Source organism: Haplochromis burtoni, unplaced genomic scaffold (genome assembly GCF_018398535.1).
Source record: "Haplochromis burtoni strain Fernald_Lab_line unplaced genomic scaffold, NCSU_Asbu1 Contig_253, whole genome shotgun sequence".
Classification (NCBI taxonomy): domain Eukaryota; kingdom Metazoa; phylum Chordata; class Actinopteri; order Cichliformes; family Cichlidae; genus Haplochromis; species Haplochromis burtoni.
Genome location: NW_024582614.1, coordinates 72,947 through 95,149, shown reverse-complemented (window position 1 = coordinate 95,149; position 22,203 = coordinate 72,947). Strand labels below are relative to the sequence as shown.

The 22,203-nt window shown below is 40.1% G+C and overlaps 2 protein-coding genes across 2 annotated transcripts in view; both read left to right on the top strand.

The window, feature by feature from the left end:
• The window catches only part of ears2 (glutamyl-tRNA synthetase 2, mitochondrial), an 11,477-nt gene extending 2,548 nt beyond the window's left edge, over positions 1–8,929 (top strand). Inside the window, exons 2-10 of the mRNA XM_005938484.3 lie at positions 753–908; positions 2,611–2,800; positions 3,205–3,355; positions 3,642–3,963; positions 4,047–4,155; positions 5,040–5,193; positions 5,472–5,602; positions 5,688–5,823; positions 8,262–8,929. Coding sequence (XP_005938546.1) covers positions 753–908; positions 2,611–2,800; positions 3,205–3,355; positions 3,642–3,963; positions 4,047–4,155; positions 5,040–5,193; positions 5,472–5,602; positions 5,688–5,823; positions 8,262–8,360 — 1,448 coding nt within the window. The 3' untranslated portion in view covers positions 8,361–8,929. The remainder of the gene's footprint in view (positions 1–752; positions 909–2,610; positions 2,801–3,204; positions 3,356–3,641; positions 3,964–4,046; positions 4,156–5,039; positions 5,194–5,471; positions 5,603–5,687; positions 5,824–8,261) is intronic.
• A 1,887-nt stretch (positions 8,930–10,816) lies between these two features.
• LOC102299423 (ADP-ribosylation factor-binding protein GGA3) lies at positions 10,817–21,324 on the top strand. Its single transcript, XM_005938486.3, has 16 exons — positions 10,817–11,014; positions 12,532–12,616; positions 13,073–13,148; positions 13,686–13,784; positions 14,279–14,402; positions 14,596–14,696; positions 14,770–14,850; positions 14,943–15,080; positions 16,639–16,846; positions 16,923–17,102; positions 17,194–17,255; positions 17,330–17,436; positions 17,539–17,678; positions 17,795–17,964; positions 18,728–18,838; positions 19,188–21,324. Exons 1-16 carry the CDS (start codon positions 10,972–10,974, stop codon positions 19,296–19,298), a joined length of 1,836 nt encoding a protein of 611 aa, XP_005938548.1. The 5' UTR covers positions 10,817–10,971; the 3' UTR covers positions 19,299–21,324.
• Positions 21,325–22,203: the final 879 nt, after the last annotated feature.

Below are 22,203 nucleotides of genomic sequence, written 5' to 3'. Positions count from 1 at the left end.
ATCATTTTAGAGTTAAATCTTAATCAACAATAGTCCTGGTTATAACTGCCAGATATTCAGTAGCTTTCGCATTTTTAATGTCAGGTTATTTAAAACATGCTGCAGCTATTCTTTTCAATAAAAACACAATTTTCTATTTACTAAATGCTACACATGGGATATATCAGTGATTACTGACATAAATAAAGGAGTATTCATTAGAATTTATTTATATGATATGCAGTCTGAGTATTTTTCCATTTGTATACGGTGCTTGGTACTGTGGAGGACTTCAGTATTTTTTATTTATTTCCATGTGTTAAAAAAATGTGGGTTGACAGTGACTCTGGCAAAAATGACTCGTGTGTGTGTGTGTGTGTGTGTGTGTGTGGGAAGTGTTTGCACTGCAAACCTAGACAATGCAATAATAGGCAATAATAAATGTTACATGGTGTTTGCTGGCATTCGTGCAAAGAAGCGTGGATATGGTGCAGCGTAAGCCTTTGCGTGTTCTTTGCTTCAGCTTATGTCAGATAGTTTTGTTCAGCACAAAGTGTGAGTGCAGCTGCAAGTTTTATCTGATGTAAGTCACAAGATTGATAACGATTAGGGTTTTTCTTGTGAAAGAGAGTAGTTCCACATGTAACATTAATGATGCATTTTCTGGTTCATTTTTAGTGTTCTGGTGCTGTGTGTGTGCTGGCTCTCTCTCTCACACACAACCTTCAAAACTGCAATCAGATGCTGTAACCATTTAATGCTTTGTTCTGCAGGCTTCCTACACCTCGGCGGACTTCGAACTGCTCTCTACAATTACATATTTGCAAAGAAGTATGGAGGTGTATTTATCCTGCGGCTGGAGGACACGGATCAGAGCAGACTGGTACCAGGAGCAGCAGAGTCCATAGAGGACATGTTAGAGTGGGCTGGTAAGAGACACTAGTCCAGAAGGATTGACTCTATAATACGTAGCTCTTTGTACACAATCATGACCACTTCATTTTTTTCATCTAATGTGGCTCCCAAGTGAAGAATCTACTTACATCAGTACACACAAAATGAACCTAACATAACAACATAAGAAATAAGTAAACATTTCCTTTTATTTTTCAGTCTGTACATATATCGAACATTTATATAATACGAGATATCTCTAAGATGTCTCTTGGAAAAAACAAATAAAACACAAAGTCTGACACAAATATGGGCCGTGGTTCTCCATTTCTTTGTTTTTCAAAGTGACGCCAGTTTGTTAAAAGTTGTCTTTAGATCTGCTTTTTGCACACTGTGCTTTCTTGAGTGTTTTATTAATATGAGGTAATGGCTAACACAGAAGGAGGGATCAGTTGATCTGATGCTTACACAGAAACTACTTGATGAATTTTGAATATTGTTGAAAAACTGAAGCGCATTAAACAGTTCTTACAGAACTGCTAACTTCATTCTGTTTAAAACTGTGTTGAAAATTGATCTTGGTTGATAGGGCTGCACAATTTTGCATAAAATGAGAATCACGATTTTTTTTTGCTTAGAATTGAGATCACGATTCTCTCACGATTTTCTTTTCCAGTATAAATATTTATTGCGCTTCTTAACTGCACATCAACTTCGTAACAGTTGAGACTGAACATAAAACAATAAATAAACATAAAAACAACAAATGTCTCACGTTTTGTTGTTGCCGCAAAATGTTGTACTGCTTGAAATTCCGTCTCCACCGTTGCTCAACACTGCGTGTATAGAGCAGCTAATGCAACAATAGAAACGCACTGTGTAGCGTTTGTCTAGGGTGTTGATCATTTTCCTAAATCCCTCGTTTTGCACAGTGTTGATGGGAGCCAAATCTTTGGTCAGGTGATAAGTAATAGCCTCCGTAATTTCTTTGTGTCTGCGGGAGTTCGACGGGTATAGGGAAGCGCTGTATAAGGTTCCCGTTATTGATGTTTGGGTGGTTGACCGGGACGGATTTTCTCCTGTCACTTTCTCGTCATCCCTGACGTGCTCTCCGTTGTTTTTTTTCCCTGCTAATTTTAGCATCAGACGGCACAGCTTCTGTATCACGTGGTATAAGGCTCCGCCCTTGTCATTTGTTGAGCAGGAAGAGTGAGCGCTTGTTTTCATGCAGATTCCGTCCCGGATCAAAATGCAGTACAATCGTCATCTTTTTTTTCTTTTTTTTCTTTTTTTTTTAAATCGTTGTCATTTGGAAATGGGATCACACATAAGTATGAATCGAGATCGCGATTTTTTTCTAACAATTAATCGTGCAGCTCTATTGGTTGATCACATTTTTTAGGCACCCTAAAGTGTCTTTCCTCAGGGTTGATCTGCTGAATAACACTGGGTAAATGGATCAATGCAATCACTGCATTAAATCCTAATAGAGTCGATCCCCGTCTATTCGCAGTTCATGGATTTTATTCCAAATTATTTGCTGATTTATTGCATGATACAGAAATTACAAACACAAAGATCCCGGGAAAATTAAAATAGGCAGTTCTAAGCGTTTTTAGAGGGGGTCTCAAGGTTTTGAGGGCAGGTGTGGTCCCTAACCCCCCCAAATACCGGGGATTGACTTTAAAAGCGTTTGGCTAAGTTGTTGCCACCATCTAAGCTGAATTTTTCACACAGGTATACCTCCAGATGAAAGTCCACGTCGAGGTGGCCCGACAGGTCCATACCTGCAGTCTCAGAGACTCGACCTCTACAATCAGACAGCCCGGCAGCTTGTTGACAGTGATCACGCTTACTATTGTTTCTGCAGCTCTCAGAGACTGGAGCTGCTCAAAAAAGAGGCATTAAGGTCGGGGCAGACTCCAAGGTAATTCAGAACCCAAATCAGTAAAAAACTTTATATTACCCACATTTTTTTTTTTTTTTTAATGTATCATCTTCAACCTTCAGACGATACACTTCACAGCAATATACTAGGCCATGGGGGACCTGAGTAACATGTTGGCTAAGGATTGCACCTTGACCTTCATCGTTAGTGCCAAGGTCAAAGTTGGCCTTGAAAAAATTCAAGAAATATATGATATGAAAGGGTCTGGAGAAAACTGACAGCAAACCTTTAATTTTTTCAATAAGACGCGCTACGACAACACAACGACACCATAAAGTTTCACACAATCAAACACTGCATGACTATATCTTAATATAATAGAGAGTTGCGCTCTCTGAGTGCTTTTGTTTGTCAAGGTTCTGACAGCGTTTGCATCTCTCCAGGTATGACAACAGGTGTCGTCACCTGCGGGCCGACCAGGTCCAGGAGAAGCTGGCTCAGGGAGCCTCATATGTGATCAGGTTTCGTCTGGAAGAGGGCGTTGAGCCTTTTCAGGATCTGATCTTTGGATGGAATCGGCATGAGGTTGCACAGGTTGGGCTTTTCACTGGGCTTCATGCTAAACGTGTAACCATGTCTAATAAAGCTAATGTTTTTGTTGTTTTTTTAATGTTTGACTATAAATATTCTTGCTTGATTGATATAAATTTAAAATTTCTTGAGGTTCAGATTGTAACTGTGCTTTTAAAACAAGCGTAGTCCATATAATGAGCTGTTAACAGTGGTACTTGAATGCAAAAACCTGCCTTTAGTTTTCAGTCTATCTGCCAGATTTCTTCTGGCTCCTCTCGTTTTTAAACACATCCTCTGTCACTTTTAGGTGGAGGGGGATCCCGTGGTGATAAAAGCAGACGGTTTCCCCACCTATCACCTCGCCAATATTGTAGATGATCATTACATGAAGGTCAGCCATGTCCTGCGGGGTTCAGAGTGGCTGATCTCCACCTCCAAACATCTCCTCATGTACCGGGCTCTTGGATGGCAGCCGCCCACGTTCGGACATCTGCCGCTGCTGATGAACAAAGACGGCAGTAAACTGTCAAAGAGGCAGGGGGACATATTCATCGAAACATTCAAGAGAGACGGAGTCCTGCCAGAGGCTCTGTTGGATACAACAACCAACTGTGGATCTGGATTCAACAGTGAGTGATGGGAGACTCTGCAAAACTGTGACTATAAACAGTGATCATTATATCAAAGTCCAACGTCTTGTGTTTCCATATAGCTAATCGAATGGGGAGGAGGATAGATGAACTGATTTCTGAGTTTAACCCTTCAAAGATCACGACTCACTCTGCTTTGTTAGACCTCGAGAAGCTGCCAGAGTTCAACAGGTGAGTCAGAACTTCACTTTAAGTTTATACATCCTGGTTTTATTGCCTAGGTTCTGTTTATTTAGGCCTTATTTCATTTTTAAAGCAAAAGAGAAAAGATGCATTATGTCTGTTCATTCTTCAGTCTGTTGAAGTGATCGTGTTCTATCATGCAGACGTGAGTCACTCTAACTTTCACATGATAATGACTGAATGAGCCACAGAACTATGTACTCAGTACTCTGAGAGTGCATCAGTGCAGATTTTTCATCTTGATCTTGATCTTTGATAATTAAAGATGCCGCATCCTGGCGTGGTTCTTATACAGCTGTTTTTATATTTTTACTGCAGTGAACATGAGCGTGTTCATGAAGACCGGCTTTGAGGCTTCAGTACTGTTAGTTTGGCCGGTGTGAGGCCATGAGACACAGACTGAAAGGAGTCGTCTAAAACCCAGTGCTTTTTTTTTCTTTTCATGTTATTGCCAACAAATGTCCCAACAAAAAACATTTGCCTTTAATGAGCAATTCAAGATACAGAACAGACTAATTCAGACTTCCTCTGGTGATGATAAATGTTTCCAACTGCAATTTTAACGCCGTGTAGATTTCTTTCTACTGGAATTCATTCCTGCTGATTGCTTTAGTTTAAGCTGTCTAGAGTTTGAAATGTCTGAATCGAGCGCATCACAGTGAAGCTCAATGGATCTTTGCTTAACTCAAGAACAGCAAAACATTAAGTTTAAGTAATCATTCCCCAAAATGTCACCTTGTTGTTAAGAGTAATCCAAAGTGTCTGTTTTTATGTGGAACATGAGGAAGTCTTATTAAAAAGAAGAGATGAAAAGGAATATATAAATACATATTCGTTTTACGGGTAAATGAAACTCTCTGTGATTATGACAGACTTCACCTGCAGCAGCGAATTGAAGATGAGCAGAAGTGTGATTTGCTGATACAAGATCTGCGGGAGGAAATCTATCAGGCCTTCGCAGAACAGATCCAGGATAAGGATGTGCTGCGCGAGGATTACATCAGGCGGGTTCTGCGTCTCCGTAAGGTAACCATGACTTTACTCTGGTTTAACTCTGTTTTCCTCTGCTAATTAAAAGGTTCTTGGCCTTTTTAGTGAAGATTTAAATTATATAGACCTTATAGTGACTGTAGTGCGTTTGTGTGCATTCCTATCTTTTGATTTCTGGTATGTTGAGGATATGAAACCAGCTGTTGTCAGTTGTTGATCTGTAGTTAAATACTGTCCTACACTGGTGTGGCTTCTAGTGTGATGTCCAAACAGTGTGCACTATTATGGAAACAATCCTCTTCTCTCTTTAACAGGGTCACATATCCTTCCTGAAGGAGCTTGTAAGTCCCACTTACTCTTACTTGTGGGTGCGTCCTTCCTTTTCCAGCCAGGAGGTGGCATCACTCACTGGAGAGGCCCAGCACATTGCTTCATTAGTGCTGAAGTGTGTACAGCCTGTTTCATTCATCTTTCATCTTACAGTTTCAGTCTCTCAATGTGATTTTAAACAATTGAATTTGTGCTTTTAGGCTGATAGAAGAGCGAAGCGAGGAGCTTTCGGTGGATCGACTCGGTAAAGACTTGAAAGCTGTGGCTAAGCAGGCTAAAGCCACCAAGTACAGGGAGGTGATGAAGCTGTTACGTCTGGTTCTCAGCGGTCAGCAGGTACCCAGCCTCGTCCTGTAGAGTGTTTTCATGACAGATAGTGCGAACTCTGTTTTCATCTTATACACTATCTGCATATGTGGTTGCAAAGCAAAAACAAATATATACACTGCTGAAAATATAAAGGAACACTTTTTAATCAGAGTACAAGATCAAGTCAGTTCTTCTTCTTAAGCAGCAGTGGGGGGTTGTTAATCAGTTTCAGCTGCTTTGGTGTTAATGAAGCTAACAACAGGTGCACTAGAGAGGCAACAATGTGACAAGCTTCAAAACGGGAATGGTTTTACAGGTGGAGGACACTGACATTTTTCCCTCCTCATCTTTTCTGACTTCTTTTTGACTAGTTTTGCATTTCGCTAGGGTCAGTGTCACTTCTAATATCATATCTTCTAATATCTGAGCTATAAAATGACCTCCAGCAGGCCACTGGTGTGAATGTCTCGAACCAAATAGTCACAAACAGACTTCTTGAGGGTGGCTGAGGGCTCAAATAAACAAGGTCCAGATCTGGGAGGAGATCGCCATAAGGATATCAACTTCAGTCTTTAGGAGCGTCCGCCAACATTGTCAGCCACGCATACAAGCACGTGGGGGCCAAACAAACGACTGAGTGTCATTCTGAGTTGCTACAATGCAATTTAAGCAGAATGGAGTAGCCTGCTGCATTATTTTTTTACACTTTGATTTCTTGTGTGTATTTGAATTCAATGATCTGTAAGGTGATCATTTCCAACAAACAATGTGCCATCTTTCATTCCTAAAACGTTACCCAGTCTATAGTCATTATGTGTTTTGAAAATGTTACTTTTAATTTTTTATGGTAAATGGTAAATGGCCTGCATTTGTATAGCGCTTTTCTAGTCCATAGGACCCCAAAGCGCTTTACACTACATTCAGTCATCCACCCATTCACACACACATTCACACACTGGCGATGGCAAGCTACATTGTAGCCACAGCTGCCCTGGGGCGCACTGACAGAGGCGAGGCTGCCGGACACAGGCGCCACCGGGCCCTCTGACCACCACGGGGCAAACATGGGGTTAGTATCTTGCCCAAGGATATTTGGCATGCAGCCAGGATGCAGCCTGGGATCAAACCACCGACCTTCTGATTAGTGGCTGACCTGCTCTGCCACCTGAGCTACAGCCACCCCTTTTTAAGCGGTGATAAAGTCGTATCACCTTCTAAATGACCTGCAGAAGTTTTATCAAATATCACTTGTTGCCATTTGAGTTGAACTCTGTCAGAACTGGAAACCACAAGTTTAAAAATGAGTCAGGTGTGGGAGTAATGTGCGCTGCAGCTTGTCTGAAAAAGAACACACGGAAATGTGCAAAATCTGTGAAGTAAAGCTAGTTCTGAATTACTATACTGCTCGTCTTTTCTCAAGCTTGTCTCCCAATGGGTTCTAAAAAGTCAATAAGTATTTGTAGTAGTTAAAATAGAAGTCCACAAGCAGAGGTGGTCACTAATTCAGTGGTGACAGTTCAACTCTGACCCCAACTACATTTAATTGATGTTTTGACCTTTTCTTGCAAAGTCATCCAGTTCCCATACTGATCACAAGACTTTGTTAAAAGAAGTTCCTGCAATGATGTAATACTGTTTTTTTTTTTTCCAGCGTCAGATACAGACTGCAGTCTTTAATGAAGAGTTGTAGATACAAGATTTGTTATAGCAGTTAAAAAAATAACGAACATATTTTTAAAAAAAGCTTAATAATTTCATAATAAATATAACAATTATATGTTCTTATAAGAGCTTTTATTCTGCACATGTCTTATTGTAGCTGCCGGCCTGATTCTTCCTATCTGAAAGGTTGCATATAGATGCCCATATTTGGCAGAAGTAGACACACACACACACACACACACACACACACACACACACACACACACACACACACACACCTGCATGTTAATGAGGTTGTGAGGTCTGTGGTTAAATTAATCAAGCAAAGATCAGTCAGTGTTTGTCGTTTTGATCTTTACTTTAGAGGTCACGTTTGTTCGTCCTTAAGAACACTGTGTGCTTTAGAGTAGTGACAGATAAGTAGCATAAATGTCCATCGGTCATTTTTTAAAGATCACTTTCGTTTCTGTAGTCTCATTTCTAAAATTGTGTTTGTCAAACTGCAGATCAGCAGATTCAATCATGTCTAGCTGCTGAAATCAGAAAAATACTCATAGCACGTGCCATATGTTCATTTCCTTATGTGAAATGACTCAACTGAACTCCACAATACCGTTTTTGAAAGGTGGCGGGATTGACAAACAGTCGTCTACTTAGTCGCCACGTTGGCCCTGCTTACTTGGTGAGGGCAGGCATGAAGAAAGAGGAAGCTGTTTCTTGATTGTGTTTCACACAGGATGCTGGCTGGGTTGATTGTGTCAACTTTTCTGACCCCTGATCCTCTCTTCCCCTCTGACCTGCAGCAAGGTCCCAGTGTTGCTGAGATGATGGTGTCTCTGGGCTCTGCAGAGATCATCCATCGATTCCAGAAACTTCTGCTGCTTTCAAACGAAACAGATTAACGACCAAACTACCCGCCACCACGTCACCCTACAGTCACCGCGCCTGAAGAAAACAGCTGCTGCTGGACTGGTTGGCCTGAATGTTGACAGTTGATCTCACACATGCTGATTCTGCCACCTTTAAAATAAACTGAATGCCGATTAATACTCGAAATATTAGAAAAAGGTGCTGAGAATTTTATGCACTCAGACTGTGTTATGCAGTAATGTGAGACCTTACACCTGTTGCTGTGCTCACACATGGATGGGAAGTACCTTGATATTTCCATGCAAATATCAAGGTACTTTACTGAAGCAATTTTAATGAACTGGTCCACAGATGTACAGTCACAAGTGTTACAACTTCAAGGGCAGATGTAAAAGATGAAGATGAAAACGTCAATAAATAAATACCCCAAAGACCGATAGATAAATATATTTAAATTTAATACAGAGTTTCTGCTCAGTTGTTCTCCTGTCAGTTAACAGCTTTTTGTTTTGAATGTGACATAATATATTCTTTTATTATATTCTTTTCTGTTTTATAAATGATGTAAGACTTGTGTAATTAAACCATTTAATTGAACTACTTTTCAAAATGTTTTTGTTTATGAAAGATGGCTTACAGAAATTCTAGGGTAAACATTTTGAAATCACATTCTGAAGTACTTCTACTTCCCTTCATTTTTATATTATTGAGTATTTATTTACTCCACCAAACCAGTGTGATAACTGAAATTTATAATGCTGTTATATAGAATAGCAGGCAGTGAAATAATGCTTCTGCTTCTATAATCCTGTGACATCACAGGGTTGACTGATGTGTGAAGTACCGTGAAATCTTGTTGCAGAGTGACCTTTTGTTATCATGCACCCTCTTTCACTACTGAGCTTTATAAAAAAAAATCTGGTTGTAACCAGGTTTTAAAATAATAAAAATATAGGTGAATATTACCTGACATGACAAAAAATTTAAAAATTACACTGTTATTATTAAACAAAGGGAAAATGCAGAAGCAGCATGTGAAAAACTGAGCACTGAGTTCTTGTAGAACTGCATTTAGCAGCAATAATTTGAAGTCATTGTTCATTTTATGACTATTAATTTTTCATTTGTTGTGAAGGATTTACTTTTGTTTTTTTATTCACATTGCTTCAGTGCATTGAGGTTTTTGGGGCATTTTTTATGTTATGCATTGTTCCCACCACAACATTTCAATACGGCTGAGGTTTGGACTCTGGGCCATTGCGACAGCTTGAGTCTTTTCTTTTTCAGATGTAGAGTTGTTGCTGTGTTTGTGATCATTGTCCTGTTGCTTGACCCTGTTTGGGTCAAGCTTTAGCTGTTGTACAACATATTTGGCTCTAGAATACTTTGGTATGCAGAGGAGTTTATGGCCGACTCAGTGACTGCAAAACAAGCCCAAATCATCACACCTCCACCACTGTGCTTGACGGTCTAACGTGTTTGGTTTTCTCAAAGCATAATGCTGTGCATTATAGCCGCACATCTCCACTCTGCTCTAATCTGTTCAAAGGACATTGTTCCAGAAGTCTTTCGTGGGTTTTGCCAGATGCAAATTTAGATCTGAACAGTCTGTACTGTCATGAACTTTAACATTGGGCCTCATTTAGCATGTTTATAGAGTCTGAAACAAAAGACTCTTAAACGTTCCTTTTGTGAATGATCTTTCTCAGTGTAGATACACCCCTGAATACTTTTACAGAGGTCCTCACATTTGCTAATGATCAATTAGTCTTTGACTTTTTTGGTACAGGGAGGGTTAAATAGTGAGATACAATTATTTTAAGAACATGAACAGCAGACTCCATGAGGCTATCATGAGGGCCTTGAGTCCTTTAGTAGTACCTGTGCTTGCAGTTACTGTCAGCTGAGCTGAGAGAGTGATGATCTGTGGCCATCACCTCCAAAACCATTTCCTTTTTGGTGGCTATGTTATTGTTGCTTCTCCAGTGCTCTTGGTGACACTTACATTTGCATCAAAGCCGGTGAAATGCATCCACAATGGTTTATGGATCCTAACTGGGCAGACTGTTGGAGACAATTCTGAGAACTGCATCGCAGATAATGGACTCTTAGTTGAATTATCAAAGCACGTTTTTTGTTTTTTGTTTTTTGTTTTAATTTTGAGTCAGATTATATTTAGAATAAATATTTTTACAAGAAGAGGTGAAGGACGTTTGAACTTAATACATTATGAATTAAGCAGAAATGCGCTATGAAAGTACTAAAAGTACTCCAAACAATATAAACAATATAAAAATATCGATTCCTAATGAATTCTTCTGTAAGTGGAAAGAAGTTTGGGTGATCTAACGAAGTAAAAGCTTTCCGTGTGAAATGTGAAGAAGTGTGCATGTGCCTGAAGTGTGTTTTTGAGTCCCTTCTTTCCGCCGCTGCACTGACAAACACGACAGAGTTGAAGATAAGCAGATATGTGTGTGAGCGCGTGCTGATGCAGGCAGTGAGGGGGTGTAACGTGGTTGGTGTGTCAGGGGCGTGAGTGTCACATGTCAGCGTACACAGACGGCAGTTTGACACCTCCGCTTCTCCGCCAGAGAGAAACAGTCGGCAGCTAAGCGGCTCTGGACCGGCAGGAGACGGACGGCGATGGCGAGCGGTGACAGCCAGGAAACTTTCGAGTCATGGCTCAGTAAGTGAACAAGGAACAGAAAAAGTTGTGTTGTTGTTGGCGTTCAGCTGCGAGTCTGCAGAGCTAGCGTACTTCTCATTGGCGAGACGGTCCGTGCTAACGTCCCGTCAACGGTCGGCTCGTGACTTCAGTTTGACTCCATCACCGCACACACTTTTTATGCGCGAAACAACGCCCTGTTTTATTTATTTAACTTAAACTACGTTTTGGTATTCTCTAGAAACTCTCAGCTGGAACAGGAAGTTGTTCGCTCGTGCGTGTGCGTCAAAGAGAGCGAGAGAGAGAAGCGGTGTTCGCGTGTCACCTGCAGAAGTGCGCGCGCTGTCACAGGTTTTTTATGTAATAAAAGCAGGCGTGTGACCAAATAAGTAGCTGGTATTGACTTTAGACCTGTGATGAAGTACAGAGCAGGTTTTTATAGGTTTTACTGCAATAATTCAGCCCATAATGCAGCTCATACTGTATTCAGAGCATTACTTAAAATAAATAACACAAGAAGACACCCAGACAGGAGAGAGGTAGTGCTGAAGCAGTCAGTTCATAGCATGGTCATATTGTACTGTATAGTTTTTATTTTTATGATGGGTTTTATCTTTATTTCTTTTTGACATTTTGTTTAGTTTAGTTTTTAATTGGCTCAATGTTAGGTTTAGTCTTAGTATCATTGTGTGGAGGACATATATCAGAGTCACTACAGGTGTTTCAATAAAAACACAGAACATTTTGAAACCAGTCGACTTTCAGGCTTGTAGACATCCAGAATCTCAATTAAAATGTGCATTAAAGCCTCGTCGCCTTATTGGATAAGCTCCTCTGTATATTTCTTGTATTCACTGTACTGTGCAAAAGCCTTAAGCTAACCCTCATTTCTTTATATTTTGCTTCCAAGTAGCCCTTCTTGCTTGTAACTTTTTAAAAGTGGTCCTAAGTGATTGGCTTTAGCTGAATCTATGAATGGAATTTGTAAGAATGGTGCCTTTTGTGCATGAATGATTCATAGGTTAGTGTTAAGTGGCTTCCCACATACGCAAAGGTCAGGTATAGGAACTGGACTGAAAATCAGTAAAGTAGCCAATGTCCAAACTTTGAAAGACCTTCAGAAGGCCTGGAGAACTATTGCTCAACACCACTTTAAAAATAATACAAAGTCTAGTTCCATGACAGCAAAATATAAAGAAGTGGTTTTTTTGAATGTGGTTTCAGGCTTTTCTGTAAATGAAAAAAAAAAAACCCTCCCCCACCCCTGGTTATGTATTTCATCAAAAAAAAAAAATTGGATCTAGAAAATTATTAAATAGAGTACTTAAAGGAAAATAAAACACCGTTTCATCTTATATGGTGGGGATGGTGCACAAATATGTGTGCTAGCTAGCCTCCACACATTAGAAGCACACTTGGTGCAACATAGGCTTTGTTTCCCTTTTTTGTGCAGATCTTTAATTTTCACTTCCACAGAAAATCTTTTTTTCTTCTTCTTCTGTGTTTCACTTTTTCTGTGGTCTGATTTTTTTTTCCAGATCAGGCCACGGACCCAAATAATCAGGAGGACAGATGGGACTGTATTCAGGGTTTCTACGAGCTTGTCAACCAGGAGACTAACGGGTGAGCAGAGTGTTGCTTTCTTCAGTCTTACCTATAATTTAAGCACCTGTAAAACTTGTATACTTTCCCTCTTTATTGTAGTTAGTATAAACTAAAGTTTTGTAAGCAAAGCCACTTGGTTCTAAAAATGACTTCAACACAACTCAGACATTTGGGAAATAGTTGCTTCACATCCATGTTGCCATCACAGTTTGTCAATTACACCATCGCGCAAGATCAAGAAGGAAGTCTGTGACACCTTTTCCCCTTCACTCTTCCCGATATGATGCAGCATAAAGTGTAAAGTTACTTTTACGTAAAGGCAGAGTCCTGTTTTATTTGAAGCATTTCAGTGGATTTCTGCTGAGGCGGGCAGAGCGCTGTGTGGAAGCTGTGCAAACACTACGTCTTCAGCTGTTTGCACGACATGTTTGCTCGCAGTTCACTCAGATGATTTGAGATTTTTCTGCCTTTCAGGCCGCAGGTAGCCGTTCGTCTTCTCGCACATAAAATCCAGTCCCCACAGGAGAAAGTGGCTCTGCAGGCTCTCACAGTGAGTAACCAGACTAATGTCAGGGCATGTATTTATCTCTCTTGTTTTGTGGTGCTTTTATCTGCAGACGTCTGAATTTGAATCTGATTTTTTAACACGGACAAGTACTATAATTCTGTATTGATTTATTTCTCCTTCTCAACGGTCATACTCGGCCTTTGTCACAGTATTTTTGTCGACAGAGGCCATTCACAGAAAAACAAATGTGTTTGTTGTAACTCTGTGTGTGGGGGTGGGGTGAATAATATCCGTGACTAATATTTATCACGTGGACGAAGCGACATGAGGCATTTAATCCAAGTTTGAAGCTGCTGTGAGGGCACGCACAGCTTGTAGCCAGTGTTTCGCTATGAGATGCGACTTGGAGAAGCTTCTTGAGGACCATGTGTCTCAGGACATGTGACATTTTAAATGTGGTTAACCACAAATATCAAAGATGAAAATCTCTTCTCTCTGTGCTGTGCTGCGTAAATGTTCTTCAGTTTCTAGTGGTTAGGATTGAGTTTTTTTTCTTGTTGTTTTCTTGGTGTTTTCCAGATTCTCGAGGCTTGTATGAACAACTGCGGCAAGCGGTTCCACAGCGAGGCTGCCAAGTTTCGCTTTCTCAATGAGCTCATCAAAGTCTTAACACCAAAGGTACTGCTTATCAGACACAAAAATGTCAGTGGTAGTTTTTAAGCTGTGAGAACAGTCTGAAAACCTCTACATTTGGTAGTCAGACTTCCACGAAGTAAATTATTTAAGAGTTCAAATGAACTGCAGTGAACTTTTGTGAACGTGGAAAAAAAATAGCCTCCATATATCACAAGGCTCAGTCGAAAGTTCAATAAAAAAAGCATCAATGTTGAATTATAGAGATTCATATTATAAGAATGAAAAATGTACTTCAATTAATATGTTTAGACAGTTACTGCAGGGATAGAGTCACAAAAGTCTCCGTGTTCCCAACTGTGCAGCACGTTAGTAAATCTGCTCCAATCTAATCTAAGAATCTGACAGCGTATAGATTTAAAATTAGTCCAACATCCAAAGGTCCACGTTCTAGACTGTGGGACCAGGATATTCTGGAAATTTCTAATGAGCAGCTTTTTCTGCAGTAACACTGACATGTGATCCATCTTTCCGAGCAGTATTTTGGCTCGTGGACTCCACAGAAAGTCAAAGACAGGGTGACCGAGGTCCTCTACGGCTGGACGCTCTGGCTTAAAGATGAACCTAAGATTCAGGAAGCTTACAGCATGCTCAAGAAACAAGGTGAGGAACAATGCAAATACAAAACATGAAGTCTGTGCTCAGAAGCTCTACCTGAGAATCCCTTCATTTAACGCTGAGCACGTGATACGTAACAGTTTAATCATTTCTTAGTTGTTCTGTTGTGTTCAAGTCTCGATGAGAGGACGTGTTTTGATTTTTTTTTTTTTGAGTGGGTTTCTTTTTCTGATCCTAGGTATTGTGGAGAAAGATCCCAAACTGCCGGACACGGTTATAATGGCTCCTCCACCACAGAGAACCACAGAGTCTGTTTTTGACCAGGAGGAGAAAGCGAAGGTGAGCATGTGTGTTTGTCTACTGAGGTGTGCGACTGGTTTCATCCTGCTTACATTTTTTTCTGTGCTTATAGCTGTTGGCCAGATTATTGAAAAGTGGCCGTCCTGAAGACCTGGAAACTGCCAACAGGCTCATTAAAAGCACCATCAAAGAGGTGAGGAGTGCTGCGGTGATCAAAGATGATGATCGTGCTTTTATATCAATTTAATATTGACCTTTTTTTCCCTGTGTATGTGCTACATTAAGGAGCAAGAGAAGGCTGAGAAAGTGTCAAAGCGTGAGTCTACTCTGCAGGACGTGGAGAGCAACACTAAGCAGCTCAGAGAGCTGCTGGAACAGCACGCTATCACTGGAACTTCATTACAGCCCAGCGACGACATGAAGGTATGTTACTACATGAAATACACACTCTGCTTGGGAAGTCCTGTGACTGTTGTGTCTTTATTTGCTTTGCAACTGCAGAACTGTTTTCTTTCTTTCTTTCTTTTTGTGCAGCGTTGGGTGTGTTTGAGCACAACATTTGATTGCAAGGACTAGAATTCACTTTTGGTATTAAATGAAATGCACTGTGGTGGTTTGAATCGTATCTATCCAATAGATTCCAGTTTGTTCATATAAACATTGAGTCTTCCTCACATGCCAAAGTCATTCATGGAGTTCCACAGGGCTCTGTGCTGGGACTGAGGCGTTTTACGTTACACATGCTTCCATAAACAATATTATTAGCAAACACTACCCAGTGTTAAAATGGAGGCAATCAGTTCGATCTTTCACACTGAGCGTTTTTTTTTCTTTAGCATAAGTAATACCAGACTTTATCCTACATTTATTTGTAATGATTCCATAACACTCTTCTACATAAAATCAATTATTTTGATGCGTTAGATATTGTGTTATTTTACCTTTGCTCTATGTTATAAAATAATCTAAATAATTTGTAAAATGAAAAAAAAAACTTATAAATTTAGTCTTGAATATTTATTTTAAATCAAAAATCTAACTTATAATTGGGAATTTCTGAAAATATGTTGAAAATTAGTTAATCATGTTTTGTTAATTGGTGATTTTAAACTGCCCGTAGGTATGAACGTGAGTGCGAAAGATTGTCTGCCTCTCTGTGTTAGCCCTGCAACACACTGCCTTACCCTAAGGCGGGGGTGTCAAACATGAGGCCTGAGTGCCAGAATCGGCCCAGCCAAGACTGGAATCCAGACTCAATGGACGGGTTAGGAAATGTGAAATGGGTTGAAAAGTTTCAACCTTTTAACCGTATTGTCACGAGTGTTAATGCTTTATGTTTTCTGATGAATGAATGCACAGGATACACTGCATACCCTTTGGACACACGGATACACTGTTTCTGCAATTTTACACATTTAACCTTTTTTAATCAGCTCGATGGAGCTGGGATACATCGATATGTCTTTGAGCTTCATTTATCATTACAGATCTTTCTATCCCTGTTTTGGTCATTAGTGTTTTGAGTAACCTGAAGCACTGGAAGCTGAACTCATGCTTTAATGACCCTCAGCAGTTACATTTGTTAGTAGCTCCTGTCCTTGTGGACAGGATGTTTGCTGATTGAAGTCTTGTGATCTTTATTTAGTAAAATCTGTGTCTGTGATGAAGTCGCTTTTTTCCACCCTTAGTTTATCTCCTTGGATACAACTGATCGGTTTTAAAAACTTCACTCAAGCTGTGATGTTGAGCTGGTAGAGCCAATTTTCCCACTATCACAATGCTGGGAAACGATGTTCTGCTGGTGGAAACTTGAGGCACTGTGTCTGACACTTGATTTACTTGAACGAGAAATACACCTCAAAAAAATAGGACCTTTTGTACAAAGGTCAAAACCAAGCTTTCTTTTTTTAAATGATCCATTTAAAAAAAGAAAAAAAAGAAAACATTAAATTTTAATTTTAATTTTTTTAAACCTTTGCAGACGCTGTATGAGCGCTGCGACCGGCTGAGGCCCAGCCTCTTTCGACTAGCCAGCGACACGATGGAAGACGACGCTGCTCTGGCGCAGATCCTGGCAGCTAACGATGACTTGACTCTCGTAGTGAACGCTTACAAAGTCCGGGTGGTGGGAGCAGAGTGTAACGGAGAAAGAGCACGAAGTAAAAGTGAAGAAGTGACAAGTAATACAGGTAGGCTTCATTTTGTTCACCTTTAGTCCTCGTGGAAAAATCTTGTTTGCGAACCTCTTTTCTCTCGTTGGTCCAGCTCCTACGAGTCACAGAGAGGTTAAGAGCTACCACCTCATCGATCTGTCAGCACTGGACTCTCCGCAGACTCACAGGAAAGCCGATTCCCTGCCTGTATTCGAATCTTCGTCACCAGTCTTCACCTCTTATCTGGAAAAAGCTTTCAGCTCAGAAGCCGACCAGGACTTAAACGAATTAGGTGGGCCTGCTTTTGTTCTTATTTCGCCGTTATTGTCTGTAACACTGACAAATACGCTTCATAATGTAATGACGTCCTGTTGTGTGATTAGATCTGGTCTCAAAGCAAAGGACTCAGGAGAATTCCAAGTCCTATTCTGAGGAACTGATGCAGGTGAGGCTTGAATGGAAGATTTAAACATGCATTTTATTTGGAATATGCGATTTAACATGTTCTTTTACTTTTAGTTAAATGGAGACATTTTTAATGCTGAGCAGAACGGAGGAGGGGGGCTTTTACTGAGAGCCCGTGGATGTGGGGGCAGCAGTGCGACAACTAACGGGACAGACATTTGGTAAGATAGCAAAGAAATTTCTAGCTTTTGCATGCACTTAGTCAGAGTTGTAAACAAGTAAACAACCTTTTGTTTTTAAAAATCTGCCTTTTCTCCCGTTAGGTCTCACCCTCAAAGTCAGCAGTTCAAATGGTCGGACAAACCATCAAATGAAGGCTCAGGTTCTCCAGTGAAACTAGAGGACTCATGCCCCCCACACCTCCTGAACAACATCTTTGTTCCAATGGAAAGCATCAAATCCAGTAAGTCGTCTGAAGCGAATCGTCCAGTGTTTGCCGCGAGTTTTGCAGCTGTGAGGAAGTCGTTCCTCAGAATCAGCAGATACTTTGTTTAATTGTTATTTTCACATGTATGTTAGGTCAGCTGGAGCCGATCACATTATACAACCGGGCCGGTTTCCACGTATCTCTTCATTTCGCTAGAGACCCTCCGCCAGGTCATCCAGGTGTCGCCGTGGTCGTCGTGTCTGCAGTGAACACATCTGCGCTCGATGTGAGAGACTTCCTGTTTCAAGCTGCTGTTCCAAAGGTAACAAACTCAGACTGCAGGGGGATGTTTTTAAAATGTGGACGGATGCACTTTTGAATCAGGAAAACGTTTGAAAATATCTTTAGGACGTGTCGACTTCAAACCTCTTTAATCTTGAAACAAAAAAGATACAACAAAGAAAGCAGGCTGGTTCAAATGATGTACTTTTTTCACAGTTTTGCTTAAAAAATGAAATAAAATGTTGAAATTAGTGCTAGAATTTCTGAATTTTAAATAGTGACTGGTCAATAAGTCTAGGAAAGTGCTGTATAAATGCCAGTACACATTTTTCTCACTTGCAGATGTTTTTTCTTAAGAAGTAGGTAGACACGGGTGTTACTGAGGGAATGAATTAGGTTACGCACTTAGCCTTCACCTCACACACAGGTGGGATTGGTAACACCTCTGTGTGTGTCTATTTGATGACACGAAGGCTTTGTCTGTGTAAAACGGAATATTAAACTGTAGCTTCATTGTGGGTCTAAAAATATTACAGCTTTGTATATGTTTAGATGGAGAGGAAGCTAGGTCATTGGCCTGTGACAGCTGTTACACCAAGCTCTGTGCAGTTAATTGTAACCGCTCAGACTATCAAATCACAACAAAATGTATCTGGCGCCCCCTGCTGGAGTCGGGTTGACAGTTCAAATTTGTGGGGCAGTCCCTGTCAGTGTTTTTCTGTTTGAAACCACTTCAAGTGTCTGCCTGCTTCCTATCTGAGTTGGGCACACAGCTCTTTCTTACTTTAATCACTGTCACACAGACGATGTTAGTGAAACTTCAGCCTGCCTCAGGGACACGCCTACCTCCATACAACCCTGTCCTGCCTCCACCTGCTGTCTCCCAGGTCCTCCTGTTAGCTAATCCTCAGAGGGTGAGTTATATGCATGTAACTGTTACTGCCTGTCTACCTTGATTAAAGTTGTCAGCGTCTCTACATGTAAGTTTGTTTGTTTATACTTGTTTTTGTTGTATATTTCCACAGAGCAGGGTTGTTTTGCTCTTACTATAAATTGTCGGATCCTCAGTAAGATGCCTTACACATTTCCTGTACATGGCAGGAATGGTTAAGAGAGTAAAGCTGTAGATAAACACCATACTTTGTTTTATATTACAACACAACACAAAAGATAATGCTGATAATATTTAAAATATTTGTTCTTTATTTCTTTCTTTGGAGAAATTCAGCCAATTTCTTAAGATGTCCCTTATTTTTCCCTCAGCGTAAAGTCCGCCTGCGCTACAAGCTCACACTGATGCACGGAGACCAACATCTGAGCGAAACGGGAGAGATCGACAACTTTCCTGACTGGATGTCTTTGACTGGCCACTGAAAACTTCACAAACTCGGATTTGTACTCTGTGCTGGGTGTGAAATTAACAATTGAAAGAAGAGAGAGTGATAGTGAAGCCAGGAAGGAAGAAAAACTCAACCAGAAGATGGAGATGCTTTCAGGTTTGGACACTTCATGAAGTAACACCAAGCAAGTTTGTATTTTTGAAAATCCTATTACTTTGTGTGCGTAGGGTTTTGTTTTTTTTGTTTGTTTTTTTAAACAATTTGCTGTGATTAAAAAAAGTAGCAACTGTGATTCAGGCAAAGAAAAATGTCTTACATTATTTAAAAAAAGAGTTGAAAGTCTTACATTGCACATGGAATCCGTTACTTCCAGTTCCTTTATACCTGGTTGGTATTCCAAAGAAACACCAAGCACTGACACTGGAGTCACACTATGGTAAACGGTGGCTGGACACAGCAGTGCAACTAAAAGTATTGTGACCTTGAGATCTTGTTGCCTTTTGAAGATATAGTCTAACTACTCGTCAGTGAGTTGTTGTGATCTGTATTCCAAGCTTAATGCATCAAAACGCAATAAAACGGCAATAAGAGGCGTCAGTCTGCAACTCGAGGAGGTACATACAATCTGTTTGTGATCATTTGTGATAATGCAGAGATTCGCTATGAGAAATCACAAATATGTTGCGGTCAGAAATTCACAGAAAGTGCTGAACGTCAGAGTCTCACAAATGGGAAACAGAAAGTTCCTCCACAAGTACTGACGCATGGCTGCAGGGCTGCGATTTAACTACAAAATGACATTAACTCTGCTACCTTGCTTTTATTTAGGTACATAACAAGAATACAACCAGTTGGCAACCAGCTGACTTGAGCCCCTTATTGCAAAGAGATATGACGTGGATGTGTTGTGCTCACTTTGGAGTGACTGCTTTGGACACAGTTTGTCTCCCACGCGGTGACCTGTGCACCCGTGTTTATGCTCTGGTTAGCACTTAATTGCTGCAACCACTTTCAATCAGTCACTGAATTCTAAAATACTCAGTTCAGTCAACAGGTCAGTGGGATGCACGCACACACACAAATAATGAGCAGCAAAGGCAGGAGCTGTTGCTGTTTATTGTAAAACCCAAACAGTCCAAGGCTTTAGTAGTTATTGTTGCTTTAGCTGTGCCATTAAGAAACTCAAGTACAACAAAATCTGTGGCAAAAATAAAATAATCTATTATTCATTCAGAGGATTTTACAGTTCTTTTACACTTTTGTGTACACCAGAATATTGTATTTCAAATCTAAGCATTTGATGTAAGGGTGTTCAGGTGGGTTCAGCACATCCCCGACTGGACCCAATTCACGTGTCAGATGCTCTGCTGTCATCTTATTTCGCTGCCTCGTGCTGTTGTTAAGCCACTGAGGGTGCAATCCAGCGTAAGCTGACGTGTTGCTGGTTTCAAGTCTGCATTTGAAAAACTCTTCTGCTTTTCTGACATCAGAACTCCCGAAGCACCTTGAGATGTTTTTAATATGTATTTATCTTCCAACTAAGATTTCCTTTCCTTACACTTAAAGTGTGTGAGTATAATTATATAATTGTGTTACTGCATTTCGGATCTGCTTGTTTGTGTATCAATTAAAAGATTCAAGAAAAAACAAAGACATGTAGCAAAGCTGATAAAAAAATTGTTTACATCTGTAAACACTTTTCCCCCCACTCTGTGGCTGAAAGCAGGACAAAATAACTGATGAATGTGTTAAATACACTTTAAAATAAATCAGTTACTACTCTTTGCTGTAGCTTTTTGTAGGGTTTGACTCTTAGTAGCAAGCTTCATTTTGTTTCTCTGTGTGAAGTTGTTTCCAGTTTGCTTGTGTTTCATTTTATTTTATTTAGTTTTCTTTAATTACAGACTGTGTGTTGTTTCCTCAGCTTCAACCACTTTATGAACCCCAAAGAAGACATTCAGGCTCAGTTTTACCTGCTTCCTCCTGTGTGACTGTGAAACAGGAAATGCATGTCTGTCATGTGTCAGTATTGAGTTCTTTAATAAATATGGATTTTGTTACAGTTGTGTTCTGGGTCCAGGGATTTCAGATCTGCGGCTCTTTTACATATGCAGGGGCTCAATGTGGTATCGTCAAAAGACAATAATATAAACACAAAATGAACAATGGATATTTTGCAGTGTTTTTTAAAAGTTTGTCTCTACATCCTCCAGCTGTGAAAGTATGTAGCCTTTACACTGAATTAAAAAAAGAAACGTTTTCACATGTGCTTCATCTCCTTCATCTAACACGTGTTACTTCATTCTCTTGTATTTGCCGACCTCTACAGCGATGATTAGCTCGGCTGAATACACACAAATGTTTAGTCTTCACTCTCTGTTGCTATGGATTCCACATGCAGCTGGGTTTAAGTCAAAGAACTGAAAACCTACCTTTTTATATAACTTTTAAAGCTCTTGGACTGCTACATTTTGACTTGATAAATTTCTACAAACAGAAATAAATCAAAGCTCTGCAGACCACTTTGTAGTTACTGTTTCACAGTAGGCCTAAAAATGCTAATTTTTGTCTCTCCACTTTACAGTTGTTACTGAAGTAAAACAGTAAAATTATATATATATATAAAACTTTTTATTTTAGTTCTGTAATAATAAAAAATGCACTAAAAGGAGAATAACTATAATGAAAAGGCAAATTTAAATAACCAGGTAATGATAAATAACGTACTGCACAGTAGTTATGTGATAAAAGGTGTTAATTATTTACACCTGTTCATTTGGATACGCTAACTTATAATTATTAGAGCTTGTCATCTTCATTGTGAGGCAGTTGTGTTTCTTAGTAAAGGTTGCTGAGCCCAGGTCTGGTCCATCTTCATGCTACTCTGTGCTGCAGAGAGAGTGAGATCTGTGCAAGTAACAGAGTGGGAGATCCACTGC